Source organism: Falco naumanni, chromosome 1, assembly GCF_017639655.2.
Source record: "Falco naumanni isolate bFalNau1 chromosome 1, bFalNau1.pat, whole genome shotgun sequence".
Taxonomy (NCBI): Eukaryota; Metazoa; Chordata; class Aves; order Falconiformes; family Falconidae; genus Falco; species Falco naumanni.
In genome coordinates, this window is record NC_054054.1 from 65,795,421 (window position 1) to 65,809,466 (window position 14,046).

Below are 14,046 nucleotides of genomic sequence, written 5' to 3' on the forward strand. Positions count from 1 at the left end.
CAGTGTTCAAGTTATGTTGAAGTAATGTTCAAGTTATGTTATGTATCAGCATACAAGGTGGTGCAGAAGGTTACAACTCATTAGCAAACCACAATATATTGCACGTACACAGACACATGCCTTCTATAATGAAGGCAAATATACATGCAAAATAAAACAAAGAAGAGAGTAATATTTAATCAATCCTGTGGCGACACAGTTTTGGTGTGTGGAAAACATTCCCCTGCACTTGTTAATTATTTCAGCTGCAGAACAAAACACCTAAATATATACATGCTCACATCTCTCTACAGAATAAAACCTATTCCCCCTCCAGTGACAACTGTCTTTTGCTGAAATGTAGCATTCAAGTGATTTTCTTTACATTTCAAAAGATAATACACACCGTGTGGCCAAGAATTCAGCTATTCTGACACTGGTTGATTTCGTGCCTAATTAAAATTAACTAGGCACTTCAGCTCATAATTGTATAAACACCTACCATGCTAAACTCCCAGCCAATTTGGTTTTAATCAGAAAAAAGCACAAGAAGTATGAATGATGGGCAAAGAACTCCCTGGAGGGGCAACTGTATTTCCAAATTCAGTATTCTCCATATACAGAATATTTCCATCAATGTTTTTCTTGCCATGTAATCACCTCCCAGTAGAACAATTAAAGAGATGTGGTTTTTTATCCCTGGAATTTGCTTGCTTTCTACTCCACCACAAGGGTAAAAGCACACTTGCCTTATTCACCTGAGTTCCAGCTGGGAAGTCTCCCACAAGACAGGCAGGATTTAGCCTGTCTATCTAGCATCCGTAACAAGGAGCTTAGAGCGAGAGAGTTCAGCTGAGCTGAGGCGGACAGACAGGCAAGCAAGTTGTGGAGGGGGCTGAAGAAAAGTTGTCCCCCTCCTGCACCTACGTCAGATGCAAACACAGAAACGCTGGCTGCTTCGGAGCGAAAGCCCAAGCTCCAAAATAAGGTTACCTGTGTAGCAGCATGTTTCCATTTCCTAGAAATAAGGGGACAGGGAAGGCAACGGCTGAGCTGCAGCACTGCGTTACCTGAGGAAACCACACAGTGAATTTCTGAAAAATACAAGGGTTTTTTTATTGTGGTGTCAGCTATGTGTTTCATTCACAGCTTGGGCCTCTGGGATGGCTGCTGTGCAGACACAGAAACACAACAGTCATCAAGCATGGCTCTACCATCACCGCCTTTGCAAGCCCTAAGTTGCCTCCCAAGCCTCCGCAGACAGCGCCTTCTGCTACCCACCAGCTGAGGGTCACTACTTCTGCCTGCCTCCTCCCGCACAGCTGCAAAAACACAATTACCTCTGAATATCCTTCCAATAGCTGATCAACAGGGGGGCAATCACCACTCTGGGAAAGTGTCTTCAAATGTCTGTGCTGATTGCATCGCTCTCAGAGGAAGATGAGCAACTCTGCTCCGCTCCCAATCACCCAGTAACAAAATCACCCGAGAACTGATTTGGCAGGTAAACTTGTGATCTATGTATGGCAGCCACCTATGTAAATTAGTTTTAATTATATCCGGAATAAAAGACCCACAAACACAAGGTTCTTCTGCAGCCTTTGTTTTCTGTAAGAAATACTCATTTCTCTTAGCAAGAGCTCAGCTGAATCACAACACAAGGAACAATCAGCAAAAATAAATATTGTTGTGTAAATGCACTGAGGTATGCTTAGCAAAGTTGATTAAGGGAAGAATAATCAAACAAACACCAACATTTAAGACAGCAGAAGGGTTTGAACATTGTAGAGTTGTTTTACAAAAAACTCCCAAAACCTAAATGTTTCCCCTGCCAGCCAATTTTCCTTTCTCAAACCAGAAAACCGTACCCCAACCCATCCTCCCTCCAACCTTCAAAGTTCTTCCTCAGAAGAAGGCAAGAGTGAAGAAAGATTTTACTTAGTTTTCCTCCATTATTTTGTCCACCTCTTAACATCTGTAATCTTGTCCATACCTTTTAACTGGCTATATCCAGCTGTACTCCTTTTGATGTCTCTTTAAGTAGCAGCATGCATAGATTCTTGGAAAGGAGAGCCTCCTGACCTCCCGACCTCATTACTCGCCTTTTCAGCTTGGCTCTCATTCATTGCAGTTTTTCCTTTTTTTACTCAAATATTTTATTAATTTGTGATTCAGCTCTAAAAGCAGCTGAAAAGTATCAGGCTCTGCAAATCAATTACACTGGCAGTTACCGCTCTGCAGCCCCCCAGTCACTAGCAGAACCTCACCACTGCAAGTGTATTTGGCTCTCATTACTTTAACATCTCAACAACCCCTCCCTTCCAGCAGCATGGGCTCCAGAGCCTTTAAAGGCATAAAAATAAGCACTTCTTGCTCCTCACTGAGAACACACTGGGCTTGAAGGTGAGGATGAATACAAAGAGAAGTGCTAGAAGGTGCCATTTTCATAGTGACTTTATTCATTTCCTACACAAACCACAGCAGTGAGCCCTGCTGTATACAGTAAACAACTTAAATCGAAGTTACAATAAAACTCATCTATGCCAGTGCAGGGAGAAGGAAAGCACAGACTGGGGCAGACAAACTGTTTGGCCAAACCCCTAACACTAATGCCTAAGTGAAAACGTGAAAGCAAGCAGGGAGACCACTTGCAAGATGCACCCAAGTGATTCACAAACCAAAGGTCAGAAGTTTAGATGCTTGCAACCCCCTAAAGTCAGAGGCTTCAGTGGCACTACATCAAGTTTTACAGCATTTTAGGATGTGGCCCTCAAATTCAGTTGAATACCGCCTGCTAAGGAGACCACCATTAGGAGACTTGAAATGGGACAGACCTGAAACTGGGCATTTTCTTTAAAGACCCGTTCAGACAGCACCAGCTGAACCAAGACGAAGTCCATAACCACCGGTCTTTTAGTGGCACGAAATCACCACTCTGGAAACCAGAGTAGAAATTCATAAAGCAACCGTTTTCATTTCTCTTATTAACTAGTACAGCAATTTATTCTTGTGAATAATGAACCTTAACACTAGTCCTTTATAAATTTGTCCCCAAACAGTCACAATTTACCTCTAGCTGTCCCACAGCAGTTGCTGATAAATGGGTCATGTTGCCAAAGGAGGTGTCAAAATCTGGGTAGTTTGGGTTCTTTACAGTAACTACTACTTATCTGCCTATACTAATTGAGAGAATGAGTACATTATATAAGGAGATCAGACCATGTCATATTTACAACCTCAGTGTCCCCAGCGAAAGAAACTGTTCAGCTGTTACTGTCAGTGCCTTCTTCAAACAGGAACCCTGCTGACAAGATGATGAATTCAGAACATCGTTGCCAATTAATGATTTGTAGGCAGAAGGGATTTCAATAGTTCCCATATGTTTGTGAGGGTGACTGGGATTTACATCACTGCTAATAACAGAGTGTAGCCTGCTCTGTCCAGACATGACATTAGAGCTTGGAAATGTCATTTTTGTAGGAGAAATTTTAATAAACAAAGCCAGGCTCTTTTGGGCTGAAAAAGTTTCCCAAAGTGTGGTCACTAATAACCTGCTTATGCCTAAGTGAAAGCAAGCAGGGAGACCACTCACGAGATGCACCCAACTGATTTACAAACCAAAGGTCAGAAGTTACTCAGGTGCTTGTCAAAGCTACACCACAGAGTGCCAAGACCATCATTATGTCAGCTACAAGCACATAGGACCTTTCTTGGTGTTACTTATTCTGCTTATGGGCTGTGAAGTTTAAATTTACTGTCCTAGAAGAAATATCACCCTTGTGAATATAACACTATCCAAACCAGAAAGCACTTGACTCACACAGGATACCAGCATGGATTCCATGCATGCTGGCCGCAGACCTCCTGAACTGCCTAAGAAACTGTCTCCTACCAGCTGATCATCTCAGAGCCAAGCAGCAAGAAATGCTTGGCAGATGGCCTGGGTTAAACACCGGACATCCAGACTGGGCCCTCCAACAAACCTTGCTGTAGGCACTTGGATCCCGGTGTCCCATTGATTTGGTGGTGGAACTTAGGGCTTTCCTACAAAGGAGAACTTTGGGCTCTAACAGCTCTGGAGCAATTAAAGTAATAAACTCCTGCAGGCTGTAGGTGACATGCAAGAGTAGTTTACGTGGGTATGCCTTCAGAGAGAAGGGCAAGGGTACACCTCCACAAAGCATCTTTACACTTCCAAACTACGATCACAGTCCTACCACAGTCATAAATTGTGGGGCCAGACCCTGTCCTCTCAATTGACTAAGAAAAATAAATTTAAAAGAACAACCCATACCGCAAAATGCAAAGGAGAACCTCAAATCACGAAGATCTTCTGAAGACACACCCCAGCTTGCTATCTGAGCACTACCTGAGACCCAGCCGCTCTGTAGGCACAGTAGGCTCTTTAAAGATAGTCTCACATTTCTAGTTTAAACCAGTCCAGTTTTTTGGTTTGGGGGGTCTTGGTGGTTTTTGAGATCTTTAAAAGCACTTTGAGATATCCCATGCTGCTCAGGCAGTGTGGGAGGGCAGGATTTGAAAGGTGACTAATGGATGTACCCCCTTCTTCCAAAAGTTCTTACAGGTGACTAAAATCAGTCTCTAGACACAGCACCCAACCAGTGCATGTTATTTTGGGACATGGTATTTTTAGCCATAATGAAGCAGATCCTTGCTGACCTATCTGACCCACATCCCTCATCTGTGACAGTCCAGATTTTCTCAGCTTGGGCTAATGTTGATCTTAGCTTCCCTTGTGCAGTATCAAACATCACGTCCAACTCTTCTTCCCCCTTAAATGGGAAAAGTATCTTTATCAGTACAGGAAAAGCAAAACCAAGTCAGATTCTGCTCTGTTGACCACATCTGCAAAAAAAGGAGACTACCCTGGTCAAAAAGCACACTCCAAATGTTGTTTAGTAGAGGCTTCTCCAAAACCAAACACACCTATATTTTCTCTGCAGGTCAACCCTTGAAGAGACTTGAACTATGTAATCTTCAGGGGCACAGTGTGTGACTGAGGACCAAAGGACAAAGTCCACAGTCTGCTTTGGATATGCACTGATCTATGCTTTGCGCCAACACTACAAACATCAATAACAAGTGTCTGGAATGAGGGGAAAAGAAAATGCAACACCGACTGGAGTAGAATCCCTCTGCCTTCCCCACAAGTTATCTATTACTCAGTGGCTGCAAGTACAAGGCAATTAAGATGGGACTGATGACCAACACATAATAATTTTGAAAAAAACAAACTATATTGAAATTTTCTATTCTGTCCCCTTCTCTTTTACATCCAATCTGTTTTAAGCTACCTGTAGATATTTACAACGGAAGGGCAAATTTTATACGCAAGCACATAACGTAGCACACCATAAAATGAGATTATACACTGTCAGCGTATGCTGCACTTCTTTAAAAGCATTCTTTTTTAGGTCTTGAGTTTCAGATAGCCTAGATCTCTTGCACAAGGCCCCTGATGATTCAGGAGACCTGTGCTGACCAGGAACTCAAGAACCTCAGCCAGCTACTTCATATGTGAAAACTTCAGCACATATGGAAGCATTTTCATCAGTGGGGCTTAGGTTTAACGCTGAACAGCTGAGCAGCTTTGTATTAAACTATTTACCACTGAGGAAAATCAATCAACTCACACCACATCAAATTCCCACATACCCCCATAGAGCGATAAAGAGAGAAAAACATGCTCTTTTAAATACAAAAACAAAACGCATCTTGCATAGGGAGATTAACTCCAAGCATTCCCTGGTACAGTTGAGCAAAAAGAAACGAAGTAGAAGTAGAAAATAACCAATTTAGAAGTACAATTCAAAAGGAAACTCCGATGTTGAGGAAAAAAAACATAAAGCTTTAAATAACAGATAAGATTGTGATCACCTCATGGACCCAACAGTACAGTGCTCCAAAGGTAACAGCGACATGCCAGATTCGCCTTGCGCACAGCCCAGTAAGCACCGGGAGGACCCATACATTGGTGTCCAGTCCCACCACATTCACTCAAGGCCTCTCTCTTCATGCTGCCACAGTCACTCAAAGGACCTGCGGCAGTGAGCACCCAACCCACCATTGTCAACTAAACCAGGCATGAAGGACACGCACAAGAAGACCGCACATCCCCTCAGCAGCCTCAGCACGGCACCCTCCCTGCAAACCCTTACCTTGGCAGGTGTTGTTCTTCTCCTCGTACCCGGCCTTGCACAAGCACTTCCCGATGGGCACCAACCACTCCCCCTCGGCGCTGCAGTGCATCTTCGGCGCCTCGTCAGTCACCGAGTGGTTGACGCAGACACCCGACACCTCCAGCAGCTGCGAGGAATCTGCTCCTGTGATGGTGTCGGGAAAGCGGGCCAGGTTGCGGATCACCGACGGGCATTTCTTGTAGTACACGCGCACGGAGACCAAGGCAATGCAGGCACCCACATCCTGGAAAGCAAGGTAAAATCCCTTTTTTGTTAGGGGCCCGACATCTCGCACCTCTGTGTTTAGCTTCATAACTCTGTCACCAAGGTCTAACTCTGTGAAGCTCTCATCAGCGGCAATCGTGTCGATCTTGATGTACTGGTTTTCTTTGATGTTCCTCCCATCTTCATCATCTGATTCGAAGTAATACATGTTAAAAGTCTCTTTACAAGTCCCCAGCCCTCCTGGAAGGCTGTTACAGTCCCTCAGGGTGAATTTGAGCTCAATGAAGATGCGGGATGCCCCTTCATTAGAGATCCAGCTGGTCAGAAGCCAGTTGTTCTGATTCTGTTCCATTACCTTGCATACTTGGTATGTGTGTATTGGAGCATAGTTTTCATCCACCTCACCAATTTCTTCCCACTGTATAAAAAGAAAAAATATTACTTTTTAAAAAAGTTACAGCTCCGACAAAATCTTAGCTTTCCCATCTAAGAGCACCTTGGGTTTCAGAGGTCCAGGAAGACTTTTAGGGGGGAAAAAAATGTTTTGAATGGCAAAATGTTCTATACTGGATGCTTGATACATTCCTGATAAAGTTTGATAAAAGACTCTTTAGAAATATGAAAGGATGATAGTTAAAAGCTTTTCTTTCAGACCTTTCAGAAGTGGGAAAATATACTGCTGGGTTTGTCCACTAGTACATGGCTAGGGAATAAAACAAAAGCAGATGGTGCCATGAATGAACCTTTTGCAATGTATCCATATAGGAGGAAAAAAAAAGCCATTTACAGTCTGCCTGTCCCCGCTCCCCCACCCTCCTTTCTGCCACATCCTCAAATCACTGCCCAACACAACAAGGACAACGACAACGACATTTCTTCAAGCTATTCTCCCCCACCAAATGGCCTGCCAGAAAATCAGCAGTGTGATATATGAAATAAATGGGCCTTTGCTCTACTCAAGCATACTAGTCAGAGTGCCTGCTCATGCAAAGAGAAGATTACTTCCAATAAAGGTTACAGGGATCTGCAAATCTTGAGCTGTTTGTGTACTACACAGGTTTTTAAGCAGAGCTCCAGATAACTTATCACAACTGTTTGTGGGAATTGTAGCAAGTGTTTTTTCATTTTATTTTGGCCGTGCTGTGAAGCACATCACTTGCAAAATGCTTTTTCCTGATCCAGCACACCACAGTCAGTAGCACCAGAATGGTACCTACAATGGAGACACGACATGAACGTTTCCTCTCTCCTTTTGACAACTGTAGTGTCCCATTAAGAGATCAGATTAACCCATGTAAGTAGAGCGAAGAACTCAGGAGAACCCACGATGGTTTCACTTTTGTTCCCTTCTCCTTTTGACCTACTCATCTGCAAGGACTTAATTCCCAAAGGCTCTTCCCTACTCTGCTCAGCATTGCTGCCTGCATCTAGTCACAGCTGTGGATGCAGCACAAAGCAAACACACAGAGCATAATTTAAAGGTGTTCCAGTACAAGGTAACAGCTATACTCCAAGCCACATATCTTCTAAGGCCAAAAGCCCATTTTCTTCCATTGGAAATTGTATGGTTTTGCCAAGCAAGGTTTGCAGAGCAGGGGCGGGGGTCAGGGGTAGCTTCTGTGAGAAGCTGCTAGAAGCTTCCCCTATGTCCAATGGAGCCAATGCCAGCTGGCTCCAAGACGGACCCACCATCGGCCAAGGCTGAGCCCACCAGCAATGGTGGTAGCACCTCTGGAATAGAATATTTAAGAAGGGGGGGGGCAGGGAAACCTGCACAACAAATTGCAGCTGAAGAGAGAAGTGGGAATGCATGAGAGCAACAACCCTGCAGACACCAAGGCCACTGCAGGAGGAGAGCAGGAGATGCCCCAGGTGCCACAGCAGAGGTTCCCCTGCAGCCCCTGGTGAAGACCATGGTGAGGCAGGCTGTCCCCTGCAGCCCATGGAGGTTAACGGTGGAGCAGACACCCACCTGCAGCCCACGGAGGACCCCACGCCAGAGCAGGTGGATGCCTGAAGGAGGCTGTGACCCCATGGGAAACCCACCGTGCAGCAGACTCCTGGCAGGACCCATGGCCCCATGGAGAGAGGAGCCCAGGCTGGAGCAGGTTTGCTGGCCGGGCCTGTGACCCCGTGGGGGACCCACGCTGGAGCAGCCTGCTGCTGAAGGGCTGCACCCCGTGGAAGGGAGCCATGCTGGAGCAGTTGGTGAAGAACTGCAGCCCATGGGAAGGACTCACGTTGAAGAAGTTTGTGGAGAACTGTCTCCTGTGGGAGGGACCCCACAGTGGAGCAGGGGAAGAGTGTGAGGAGTCCTGCCGCTGCAGAGGAAGGAGCAAAACAATGTGTGATGAACTGGCTGCAACCTCCATTCCCTGTTCCGCTCATGGGAGGAGGCAGAGAACTCACAGGTAGAGTTGAGCCTGGGAAGAAGGGTGAAGGGAAGGTGAAGGTGTTTTTAAGTTCTGGGTTTATTTCTCATTATCTTACTCTGATTTGATGGTAATAAACTAAACTAGTTTCCCTGATCACAGTGATTGGTGAGTGATCTCTCCCTGTCCTTATCTTGACCCACAAGCCTTTTGTATTTTCTTTCCCTCATACAGCTGAGAAGTGATAGAGAGGCTTCGTTGGGCACCTGGGGTCCAGTCAGGGTCAAACTACAACAGAAACACAGCCTGAGATGAAGTTGAGAGTCTTCTCAACCCAGATGCCATTTTTGCAGAGTGACAGAGAACACCCTTACAGTCCCCGTAATGATGAAGTTTTTTTAAGGGAAATGCTGTTCTTGAATTTTAGATTGAAATGGCAGCAACAAGAGGCATGAAAACACAACCTGATGTTACAGTCCAAAATGAGTTAAAAATACAACCAGCAGAAAAGCATCTCCTCTCCTTCTTGACCTGGGATGTGCAAGCGGGGCTCTCGGCAATTTCAGCAAGACATGCCCATGGTGATGCACAGAGTTCACATATACCACCAGTGTTCTGAGTGAGGAACCTAACCTGAGGACATTTTTGTCATGCCAAGCAGTATTTTCATTTCTGAACCCTTTTTATGTCTCTGGGCTTAAACAGGCCATGACCCTACTGTGATTAACATGCACTTGTCACTTCACCCTTGCAGGTTGTGCCACAGAGTTAGCCAGATAACGCCTGCAGCAAAAGCTCGGCAGATCTGTGCAGGATTCATGCCTAACTTTGAGGAGAGGCAATTAACAATTACAAAGAGTAGAGCCATTGAGAAAACACACAGGGAAAGTATGCAAAATAGCACAACTCTGCACATAGCTTCTCTACGTTCCAGTAAATAGGGTGAGTTTAGACACATGAAATTAAAGAGCAGAAAAGCACCACTCTTCAACTACTGTGGTTAATTTACATGCTAAACATGCTGTACATACATGCTTCCGAGTGGATTGATTCATTTAACATGGCACTATATAAATGTGAAGTCTTATTTTTATCACAGTGGCAATTCTTCATTTGATGAAAAGGGAGGGTATCCCTCCACTCCCCCCCCATCCCAAGCAGAGTTCCCTGCTGAACGAGCCTGGGGGACAGGTGCACACATCCCAGTACAGCCCAGGAAAGACCTTAATGACTTCAAACCTTTGTTTTTTTTCTGGCTGAATGTCAGAGGATCACTCAATCAATCACACACATCAACCAGCAGATATGGTGAAGCATTAGCCTTCAGCAGGAGGTGGTGAAAAGCATCTGAGGGCAGGAAATTGCTCAGACCAATTTTAGCAAGTGGGGTTGTGTATGGATGGTACCCAGTGTAACTCTGTACAATATTCAGGGAGCATCCAATGTGTATTTCTTTCTGAGAACTGATGTTTGCCATGACTGTGACGCTGAAGTAATATCACTAGTGACCTAACTCGGAAGGCATATCAAAAAACATCACTTCTCCCTTTTAATACTTGCCAGATGAATTTTCAAAGACCCAACCATCATGCTCTCCAGAGTTACAAAGTTCAGCTCATTTTCATCACTGCTCCAGGAGCTGTGTTAGCGGGAGTGAGTATAAGAAAGCTCATTTGTTCAAAAACTAAATCCAGTAATTCTAATGGTTGTTTTCATGCACCGAGAGCACTAAATACTGTGAGGAAAAAGGTCCAAACATAAACACAACCGAGCTAGAGTTTAATCTCAGCTGCAAGAAATGGCACATGACCTAACATCTCAGCCTTCAGGATGTGCTGCATTTCCAGCACCGCACCCCAGATCTGAGCAAGTCCTGCCATCGCCACCTGCCATCAAACCTAAAGCAATCACCAGAGAGCAAGAGGAAAGGGAGGTGCTAACAAACTAAAGGCTGCTTATCTCCCTATAATCCTCAAGGGAAAGCCAACCAGATTTTATCAGAGCAGCCACTATTGTGTACAAAATCTCGGCTGGCTCTGCCATTTAATCCCATCTTCTCTCCTATCTGCATGTAGAAGTGCACTATTTCTTTCTTTTCAGCAGGGTCTGCCTTCCCCCAGAGAATGCAGGCAGCCTGCCACCCTTCTGCTTTCACATCCCTCCACAAGAAGAGGATGGGGGTAAGAGCCCCTGTACCTTCTGCCTGCTCCCAGTTTCCCAATCACTACAGACCTCAGACACTTATTTCAATGGACAAAGGAATACAAACTAGAGGATGAAATGCAGTGCCTTACGGTTAATGAAGAAGAAAACTCACCACATTAAAGAGACAGCATCTAGCTGAAAATATTGGCTTGGAAAAAAATTAAGTACAACTGAAAAATTGTGTAATATTGTAATTCCTCTCTGCAGCATATATTTTTGAGATATAAATCAACCCCATCTGCAGGATTAAAACAAAAATGCAACCATTAATTTGGTGCTAAATGTTTTCTCTATGTCTTTTAATAGCCCTAAGAAGGAAAACACAAATGCATTTCAATGGCCTGATATTAAATCATTTATAGAAGACCTATTTCTGAATCAGAAATTTCCAGTACACTACTGCTGGTGAATTAGCAGAAGCTAAAGACTGCACCCAGCTCCATCAATAGGAAGTATGCAATTCATGCAGGCTGTCTGCCTATAGAAAGGCCAAAGATATCACACATCTCACTAAAAATGTAAGAGCTAAAAAAGCATTCAGTGGAGTGGCCTTGGGTTAAACAATTTTAAAATACATTCACCAGCTGTCTGCTACTCAGGCTTGTTTCTAATCTCCGGGATTCCAGGACTGCAATTTGCTACCACAGCACAGTGAAAGGCTGCTACCCCAAAAACAAATACTGACAGCAGGGATGAAAATTTCAGAGCTTTTGTTTATTTGGGTTTAGGGTTTTCTTTTGCAGGGAAAATTTTTGTTACTGGTCTTCAGCAACTCACTCTCTTCAGAAGCCACTAAAGGTGGTGTGGAAATTTCAAGCCTTTTTCCTAATTCCACACATCCTAACAGTGCTGAAAGAGAAATCAGGCATTCAGCAAAATCCTAGGAGTCTTAAGAGGGAAAGAGAGCTTAAAAGTGTTAAGCGAAGTCCTAAGATTTACCTGGAACATTCCCAGCAGGACTCCCTCCCTCCAGGGACTCTGCAACCTGCCTCTGTTCCCACTACTTATTTCATAGGCTCCCTGGGTACCAAGAAGCCTCATCCCTCCCATTTCATTTTCCACCCCACCCTGTGAAGCTCTGCAACATATGCACATCCATTCAGGTGCAAGCATAAAGATGTAAAATTGCAGAAACATTTACACATTTTCACCTTTTTTTCTTCTGGAGACAGGCAAACTTGGCCCAGATCTGATCCCAGGCTTTGAATGTGTGGAAACATCTGAGACACTCCGCATGCTTTGCTACAGACAGAGGAGGGTAATTTTACCCCAAATCCTGCTGTCAAGCCCAGCATGCGCGCACACACTGGTGCAGAGGAGAGCATGGTGTGGGGCTACGCAGTCCCCATGCCACGTTAAAAGGGCAGACCTGCCACCCTTCCAGAAGGGCCGACCAGCCCCGTGTTCAACTCCATGCTACTTATTCTGCCTTTCACCCTGGTAATATTTGGGCAATCTCTTCAATTTCTTTTTACGCAGCTGATGGTAAGACCTGGCTGCCAGTCGACAGCCTCCAGCTCAGCTCCCACACACGTTCCCTCCCACTACTCAACTTCATCTCACAGCCTGCTCCTTCCCTCCCTTTGCTGCTCTCCTCCCATCACAAAACCCAAAAATTTGGGTTGCTGCTTTTTTTTTTTTTCTTCCCTAGCTGCTGGCTTTCCACTTCCTATCATATTACAAAGTTCAAGCAAATAAGAAGCAGCTCTCCCCTGTGCAGTTTTGGTGAGGTCACGTAAGGGTAAATATTGAGTGAAAGCCAGGCAAAGTACTATGCATCTTTTTTTTCTGCACTGCAGGTTTTGCAGGGCTGTGCTAGCTATAAAATAAGGCCGACTGCATCACCATCTTGCCTCTTGCAAAATACCACTTATACACCAGTCCCAAAATTCAATCACTTCAAAGCCTGCCACCAATATTGCCAGGTTTATCAACACGCCCTGTGATGCACAGCATTCCTCAGATTTTCGGCTTTGGAGCTGTATGATTAAAGGAGAGTCTTTGCTTTTGCTGGGGGTGTTTCAGTCTTCATTAAAAGAAAAAGGGGTTTGCTTGCTCAAAGAACAAAAGGACAAAATTGAAAGTGCCCAAAGTCACCTTATTTGTAGCCCCCTCTAAAATGATGCTGACCTCAGGACTGGCAGGAGCAAAACAACTCTGTTTTGAACGCTGGCATTGGCAAGAGGTGTATGTGTAACCTGTATGACCTACCAGTCATGGCAGCCCACCAGCACCTGATGGAGCACTTGGGAAGCCTGGTCCCCTCACAGCAAGGGCCATACTCAAGCAGAATAGAAATGCAGTAACCTGACACAATGCTTCAAGTCTGCTCTTCCTGATGGAGGAGTAGTGCCAGGAGCAGAGCAGAGACGTGGCATGCAGCTCCACCTCCAGACTGAACAGCAAGCAAAATGCCTTTGCCCAGCCCTCTTCTACTACTGCCAGGTCACTGCATCCTGTTTCAGAGCTCTTCGGCAACAATTTTTATGCATTTGTGCCAGTGTGACAACTCAGGCTTGAAGTTCAAATTCTGCTTTGGGGCAGGATGCCTGCTCACTAGCACAGCCCTGCAGCATCCCCCCTCCTCCCCTGCACCAACCAGACAGACAGTGGAAGGACACCAGCCACAGCTGCATGATTTTTCCCAGTAAATCACAAATTTGAAATAAAAATAATCTGGAAACCAAAGTAATCCATGTACTTGGATCACATTAGGAAAGGAGGGGAGGGGACAAAAAGGAAAACATCAGTAAAGGCGAAAACAGAGATCTTTACAGCCTCCCAAACCATGTGTTTACCATCTTATCTTCCTGAATTTAAACAAAATAAAGGACAGAAAAAAAAAGAAATTAACATGAAAACTGTTCCAGAGTAACTCAAACTAATTGTCTCAACCTCAAACATGCTTTTTTAAATTTCAGCTACCAAAACAACAACAAAAATCCCCCTTATATTACTTGTACGGGCAAGCTTTTCCAATAGCAACATCCACTTTCATAGCGCAAAAGCTGAAGAGACTCCTACACAGCCTCAGCCTGATTTTGGGGGTTTGGAGCTCATTTTAA

At 44.7% G+C, this 14,046-nt stretch overlaps 1 protein-coding gene across 10 annotated transcripts in view; it reads right to left on the reverse strand.

Annotated features, from left to right (window-relative positions):
* EPHA5 (EPH receptor A5) overlaps positions 1 to 14,046 on the reverse strand; it is a 210,644-nt gene that overhangs the window by 150,059 nt on the left and 46,539 nt on the right. For all 10 annotated transcript variants that reach the window (XM_040597106.1, XM_040597105.1, XM_040597096.1 and 7 more), the window contains exon 3: positions 6,159 to 6,822. In XM_040597106.1, the coding sequence (XP_040453040.1) occupies positions 6,159 to 6,822 (664 nt within the window). The remainder of the gene's footprint in view (positions 1 to 6,158; positions 6,823 to 14,046) is intronic.